General features: G+C 46.2%; 1 protein-coding gene across 3 annotated transcripts in view; it reads left to right on the top strand.

Moving 5' to 3' along the window:
- Positions 1–7,749, top strand: part of Hr38 (Hormone receptor-like in 38) — a 422,270-nt gene extending 414,521 nt beyond the window's left edge. For 2 of the 3 annotated variants that reach the window (XM_065232790.1, XM_065232807.1), the window contains exons 3-4: positions 5,271–7,374; positions 7,440–7,749. In XM_065232790.1, coding sequence (XP_065088862.1) covers positions 5,271–7,374; positions 7,440–7,696 — 2,361 coding nt within the window. In that variant the 3' untranslated portion in view covers positions 7,697–7,749. The remainder of the gene's footprint in view (positions 1–5,270; positions 7,375–7,439) is intronic. The other variant, XM_065232799.1, reaches the window with a different exon arrangement.
- The last annotated feature ends 290 nt before the right edge of the window (positions 7,750–8,039 follow it).

Consider the following 8,039-nt stretch of genomic DNA (forward strand, 5'->3'; position numbering starts at 1 on the left):
CCGTACGCAATAATCGCTTTGCGGAAATCCAAAGCGTTTCTGCTCGTTTGTAAACTCAAAAAATAACGAAGTCGGTTTGTTCATGAGTTCCTTCGGCCTCACCAAATCAAGTCACGATTGCTATAAGTGATTCTCCAAGAGATGCATTTGAGCTCCGTCCGTTTCAAATCAGTGAACATACCGCCAATCTCTTCAAAGGTTGAAACTCTCATTTGCCACCGGCCTAGACGGCATTCCTGCGTCCGTTCTGAAGCTGCGTTCGGAGTCGTTGCTCACTCCCTTGGTGAAGCTATTTAATCTGTCAATACAGGAGAGTAAGTTTCCTGAGGCGTAGAAATTTTCGTACATATATGTTCGTTTTCGAGATTATCGTCAATGAGGCGCTCTTCAGCTCTTGTAAAAACTACATCTCCACGGCTCAGCATGGATTCTACGATTAGTTACATAAATCCACGCTGGTAACACTTCTCAAGGCTGCATTTGACCGAATAGCCCTTAACATTCTTTTGAGCAAGCTTGAGAAACTCGGAGTGTTTGGATCCTTCATCTCGTGGTTCAAATTTAACCTTACGAACCGTTCGCTTTGCGTTAAGGTTGCAGCTGATCGTTCTGAAGGGTTCACGAACGTTTACGGCGTTTCCGAAGAAAGTAATCTGGGACCCCTTCTGTTTTAGCTTTTCGTCAACGAGCTTTCGTGTCTACTGCCACCTGGATGCCAGCTATTCTACGCTTACGATACATTTTGACATCGTATCATCGTAACATAGTCATCAATTGCATCTCTGATTGTGAGGAGTTGCAGCTGATTGTGGATCGTATGCAGAGTTGGTGCTCCTGTAACTTCTTGAAGCTCAGCATCAACAAGCGCAATGTGATATCATTTCACCGCAAGCATAGTATTAGTATTTGATTATTCAAATATTTGAGAGTAACACTCGACTGTGAATTGACCTTCAAACCATACTACAATGACATCCTCAAGCTAACAGGCAGCTTGGCTTCATGTTCAAAACATCTGAAGACTTTCGCGGTCCTCTATGCCTGCGGGCGCTGTGTTGATCGTTACTACGTTCAATCTTGGAGTATAGTGCTGTCGTCTGGTGTCTGGTGGTTGAGAGAGTACAGAGAAAGTTTGTTTGTTAAGCGCTTCGTCATTTGCCCTGGCGTGACACGGTTAACTTGCCGTCTTACGTGGATCACTGTCGCCTGCTTGGAAGTGACACCTTGGAACTAAGAAGACGGAACGCGCATGCTGTGTTTGCTGCTAAGATCATTACCAGCGAGTTTGATCCCCCCAAATTACTTCGACAGCTATTCTCCTGACGCATCTGAGAGAGTGATTAAATAGACAGCGTAATTTTGTATATCTTGCAGTTCGTAATCGGCAATAGACGAATGCACGGGTGAACTTTTGTTCAACTACTGAAAAAAAATTGATACAACAGCTACTAAAAATGAACAAATGAATAATGCTCACGTAACATTTGAAAAGGACCCATCAACGTTTGTAAATAATTTGCTAGGCCCTTTTCACGAGGACCGAAGTACGTCCACGCAAACCAAGAGCACTATCGGGAAGGGGAAAATTTCCCCTAGCCGATGGTGTTTTTAATTTACATGGGCGTATTCGGTTCGCGCGAAAACGGCTTAACAAGTTTTGTGTACAAAAGTTGATAGGGCCGTTTCAAATGTTACGCGAGTATTATTCATGTGTTCATTTTTAGTAAATAGGGCTCCGCTGTTGTGTCACTTTTTTTTCGAGTGAGTGAACTCAAATCCATCCGTGCACTCGTCTATTAGGTTTGGCACCGTCGGGGTTAACCTCAATCTGATGACAGTTCAGTGGTACTGTTTACGTGGACTTATTTGATTTTTTCTTGGGTAGATTTTCTCGATAATTTTTTAGACTGTGACAGTGAGATATAAACCACATGTCTGCATTGTCCACGAGCAACATCCTTTCACCGTGCTGTTCCTCGACAATTTGTAAGTTAAAATTCGGAAATTTTAGATTTTTTTTTTCGAAAAAACGACTAAGTGCTTGTAAACAGTACCACTGAACTGTCAAAAAGGTACAACCGATTAACACTGAGTTCATTCGTGACGTCACGCTGCAGAACCTAATAGGAGTTGAATGTACCTATCCGTGCCGTCACTAATGTGTTTAATGACGTTTATGCATTGTTCGTGCTTTAACTGTTTTTATCAGAGGACTGTCCTGAATTAGACCGTTACCTGTTTTTTTTAAATAATACATTTTTGATCCATTAAGACTACCATATGTCAGATGAACCATTAAAAACAATAAACAATAAAGAATTTGACAAATTTGTTCTAAAAAGATGTATAACACACGGTTTTTGAAAGGCTCCCAAACGCCAACCCGGACGAGTTCGGATGAGTTCTCACCGCTAATGTGTTCATGCCAACTTGAAGTTTCAATCGTAATTATATGATCGAAAGTACAAAAATACTTTAAAATCTAATTTTATCAAACTTCTTTAAAATAAGCTTAAACATTCAAATATCTAGACCATTATTCATCAACTAGTTGGCATTGAATTCAACAACTCATTTCCTGGAAAATATTGTCCATTGATCATTTTGTTTACGTCTGGTTAGAGCTGTTACTAAATAGTTAGTTTTTGAAAAAAATGAAGCTCTAAATTATGTCAATGTTTAAACATTTCCCAAAATGTTTAAACATCATTAAATTTAAAATATTTCAACCATTGTCAAATTGAGCAGCATATATTTAAGTATGCAACCAAAAATAAAACACCATAGAAAACCTCAAACAACGTTTTTTTTTCAAATGTTGCCCAGCTTTTCGTTCTTTGCAGTGGATTTTCACTTAAATTTGAGAGATGGAAAATTTTCAAATAAACCTGCTAATGTATCAGACTTATTTCTGACAGTTCAGGAATCAATTTTGACAAACATATTCTCGAAAATCGGACGATCGAAAACAGAGGGATTTTCGATCATTATAATTTATTTTCGAAGTGTCAAATTTAAGTGAAAATTCAGCGAATCCAGCCTAGGAACTCCTCTGAGCGCTGATTAGACTGACAAGAAGCTATTCTCCGCTTCACCCGGTCCGTAGCAAGCTCCGGCTTTTATCTATTCTTCGCATACCGGAAAGGTCATAGTAATTATTGTTTCGAACATTATCAAGGTTGCATAAAACGAAAATCTCCACCTTGCGTCATTGTAAACGCACCGCAGCAGATTAATTCCCTAATGACCCTCCTATCAAAGCCAAATGACTGGACTTAAGTTACCAACCCGCAGCTAATGTTGACTTTTGATCCACCTAAGCGACTCGTTTTGAAATGAACGAAACCAAACGAGATCGTGATTAAGTGCATGTACGCGTGATTACCCATCTCGTTGAGTTTGTAACGCAACGTTCACTTCACCGACTGAGCTGCTTCATTCGACGAAATTTCAAAACACCCTCTGACCGTTTTGGGTGGGCGGACTGCTGCCTCTTGTTGCTGGTCCGACAAGTGAAATTGCGGACACAGGAAACGATGAATATTCTCCAACTGGAGCAAACCTCCGGCTCGACCGGGCCGCATCAAGTGTTCAGGTTCCTCCTTATGACCTGCCAGGTCGTAGACCCAAATTGCTGCACGGTGCTGGTTCATCTTCTGCGTAAGAGCTGATCTGACCGGGCAACAGCTTCGCGAATCGACGCGAAGCATAATTAGTTAATTAATGTTTGGAATTTCATAAAGCCGTCTCTCGCTAGCCCTCTACGAGATTTTGTTGATGAAGAGAGTCGTTTTTTGTTGTTGTTGTCTGTAGTCAGCCGGAGTGGCGTATTTTTTTTTCTGCTGTTAGAGCAGTGCATAAATCTTCGACTTTGAGCGCACAGCCGGAAACCGGCTATTATTAGGATCGAAAGCGACAGTAAAACCCGGCATGAACTGTTGAATTTCAGCAGGGAGGCAGCACCACCAAATCAGAAGGACTTGAACAGCGCACATATGGACCGCATCATCGGGAAGGGACCCCTGCTGGGTTTGTTTGAAGTCTCTCGGGTGCTCGGATGGCTTTTAGGGGGTATCATCTTCCGACACAGATAGACGACACATAGAGGGAGAGAGCAAGCACTCGCAGGTGAAATGAAGTGCTGCTGAGAAGAAGGACGTTAAAGGGGGAAGAAGACCGAAGCCTGTAGGCAGATCGATAGCGAAGATAACGTAGCGAACCGGATCGTCATCGTTGTTTGCTGTGTTATGGGTTCATAGTCGAGTATGGGCTCATGAAGATCGTCGAAGTTGATTGTTTTGTGTATGACTCCTGGGGTGCGACTAGGTTTTTTTTGTGCCATTCTACCTTCATATACGGTGTGTGGTGTTATTAAATTTGAATAATAACCAGTGGGAAATTGAATGCATTACCGACCGATTCGAAATGGTTACATTTGGTTTCGTTTGTTTATGGGAGCTTCAATTGCATTGATGACATATTTATGAGCAGTTTGCTGATGATATTGAATTGAAGTTGTATGCATGCATGTCGGATTCTGTTCGTGCCTTTATTGTATTTAATAAAAATACGGATTCCAAAGTTTTATGGAAAATTCGAAACTTTTCTAGAAGCCTCAAAATGCTTAAAAAATGGTGAAAATCGATCCTCCATCTCCAAATCGAATACACTTTAATAAACTACTCCTCAAATAGAAATGACTGTATCGCAAAAAATTTCACCACGGCTCGCCAATAAATTATTCACACCACCATGCACACCGACAGCTTCCCCACCCACCTGCGCTGCTCATCAGTGCATTTCCTTCCGTCCGTCCACCAGACACACACACACACACACACACTCATTCCGCCCAATCGAAATCTGACTTTTGATATTACCGCGCGCACCCCAACGGAACGGCGTTTTCCGATGCTCTATCGGTCACGTGGAAAACAGCCAACAACCCGAACGCCATCACTCCATTCAACAGAACGACGACCAACGACGTCGCTTGTCGTAGCGAAAATTGCCACTCTCTCCCTCCCCCTCGGTTCAATTCCGAACCGAGACAACCGAGGGTCTGGCGCTTGGCCAAAGTACGCGAGCTCACAGCCGCTCGTCGATTACACTACCTACACTTCACATTGCTCTAGTTTTTCTTTCCCCAGTGATAAACATTGGCGAATGATGCGATGCGCGCACACTCATCAAACCACGCCCCTTCAATTTCGGTGCCAATTTAATTAATTCCACCTTCTCTCTTTTGCCTTTTCTCTCCCTCTCCGCAGGCCAGCTCTTTTAGTTCCGTTTCTTCGTTTGATTATTTGCTATCGCAGCAACAAAACCATCCCGAACAACCGTACCATCAGTTGGGTGCATTCGGCCCATCGCATCAGCAGCCACAACAGCAGCAACAACACCAGGAACATCACCCGCTAACCGCCGGGATTCTGCCCACCGCGAGCCATCATCAACTGGACAAGTTCGTAGAGCTCTTCGGTGGCTCCCAATCACAGCAATCAACAGCAGAGGAACCCATTTCATCCGAATCCTACCTGGACCAGACGCAACATTCCAACAGTTCCAGCGATACTCTTGTAGGGCTCGAAGAAAACCCCTCCAGCTTCGGTGGTTCCAACGATAGTATCCCAACGGCCATTCTCAAGGCCACCTACAAGGAGGAGAACCTAACCGAACTGCAAGACCCATTCAGTGCGGGTCCATCGCGTGCACAAACCACCGAACCGGAGCAGGATCTGCTCCTCGAGACTTCCTCGACCGAAGAACTTGGTCTGTTGACACTCCGTTCCAGTAGCGACCCAGTTCTCGCGAGCAGTGCACGTCAACAACCTCAACCACCTCATCCCCAGTTGATTCACCAACAACCGCAGCGACCCGGTCCGAGACAGATCTCCTCCACCGAAGTCTCCAGTGGTAGTAGTGCCAGTTCGCTGCTACCGAGCTTCCAGGAAACCTATCCCATCAAGTACAATCAGCTAGCCAATTTCGGTTTAAAAATGGACGAAGACTGCTTCAAGATAGCCGCTTCCCCTCACCACCAAAGCGTAGCGTATGGACACCATAGCTACGGCCATCATGCCACCGTCCACCAGAGCCACTACGAATTCCCTCAGCACACTACAGCTCCGGCTACCCAATATAGCAATCCAGCGCCCGGCGGTGGCTTTTACCCTACCCCGGCTTACGAACAACATGCGGCGGTAAGTCAGTCCAGAAACACGTCCCTAACCAACGCTTCATCAAATATCTCCTTCTCACAGAACTACGGTGCCGTAACGCCGCAAGATTCCTACTCCCTTCCGCCATTCCCAACCATTGCCGAACTGCATGTGTCCACCACCTGTTACCGTCGGGCTTCACTACCGCTACAACGCTCGGAATCTACCTCCAGCAGCGAAAGTCCCAAGCCTCCACGGATTGGCATCTACAAGTATTCCGCTCTTCCAAGCGCCTCCAGTTCAGCGTCTAGCTCACCGGGCTACATCAACAACAACAATCCCAATACGGTGAACAACAATGAGGTGGCCGCTGCTGCTGCTGCCGCGGCAGCTGCCGCAGCGGTCGCTGGAAGTGCCACCCCGGTTCCTCGTGGACCTACTCCCCAAAGCCCCTCGCAACTGTGTGCCGTATGTGGAGATACCGCCGCTTGCCAGCACTACGGTGTTCGAACGTGTGAAGGCTGCAAAGGATTCTTCAAACGGACAGTACAAAAAGGGTCCAAGTACGTCTGCCTAGCGGACAAAGCTTGCCCCGTGGACAAACGGCGACGGAACCGATGTCAGTTCTGCCGATTCCAAAAATGTCTCACCGTCGGTATGGTCAAGGAAGTGGTTCGTACCGATTCGCTAAAAGGTCGACGAGGGCGGTTACCATCCAAGCCGAAATCGCCGCAAGAATCGCCACCATCGCCACCGGTATCGATGATTACCGCTCTGGTACGCGCCCACGTCGACACAACTCCCGATCTCGCCAGCCTCGACTACAGCCAGTACCGAGAGCCTGGACAAAACGAGCCCATCATTTCCGAAGCAGAAAAGGTTCAGCAATTCTACAACCTACTGACGACGTCCGTCGATGTGATCAAGCAGTTCGCCGACAAGCTGCCCGGTTTCAGTGATCTCAGCTCCGACGATCAGGAGCTTCTGTTCCAGTCGGCTTCGCTGGAGCTGTTCGTCCTGCGGTTGTCCTACCGGGCACGGATCGATGACACCAAAATGACCTTCTGTAACGGGGTCGTCCTGCACAAGCATCAGTGCCAGCGCTCGTTCGGCGACTGGTTGAACGCTATCCTCGAGTTCAGCAAGAGCTTGCACGCCATGGAGATCGACATCTCTGCGTTTGCGTGCCTGTGTGCGCTGACCCTGGTGACAGGTAAGATTGATTTTCTTTTTCCCCCCATCCAGGGCAATTTAGTAACAATAGAACACCTTTTCCAGAACGCTACGGCCTTCGGGAACCGAAGAAGGTCGAACTGCTGCAGATGAAGATCATCAGCAGCCTGCGGGATCATGTAACCTACAACTCGGAAGCCCAGCGGAAACCGCACTACTTCAACCGGCTGCTAGGGAAACTGCCGGAGCTGCGATCGCTCAGCGTCCAGGGGCTGCAGCGGATATTCTACCTGAAGCTGGAGGATCTCGTACCGGCGCCGCCGCTGATCGAGAACATGTTTCTCGCCAGTTTGCCGTTCTAAGCGGAGGTGGATGATTATGATAAATGACATAGGGAAAGCATACATTCAAGAAGCGACAGCCGGTAGCCGGAACAGAGGGTGAGATATGACAAAAGACTTGATACTGGAAAACGGCAGATTCGCCAACAAGTGAGCGGACGTGACGTGAGACCGAAGCAGTTCAGCAGCAGTAGTGCATAAATGTGTGCGTGTGTTTGTTGTGTTCGAGAGTGACAGATATTAAATATAGGAATACCTTGCAAAATAAATGTTCAAATCACACACACACACACACATACACCAAAACCCACAAAGATACAATCAACTAGGAATTAGGTTAGACTATGTCTCCTGTGTGAACCTA

Source organism: Ochlerotatus camptorhynchus, unplaced genomic scaffold (assembly GCF_037179485.1).
Source record: "Ochlerotatus camptorhynchus isolate MF236.1 unplaced genomic scaffold, CSIRO-AGI_Acam_v1.1 ptg000036l, whole genome shotgun sequence".
NCBI classification, from domain to species: Eukaryota; Metazoa; Arthropoda; class Insecta; order Diptera; family Culicidae; genus Ochlerotatus; species Ochlerotatus camptorhynchus.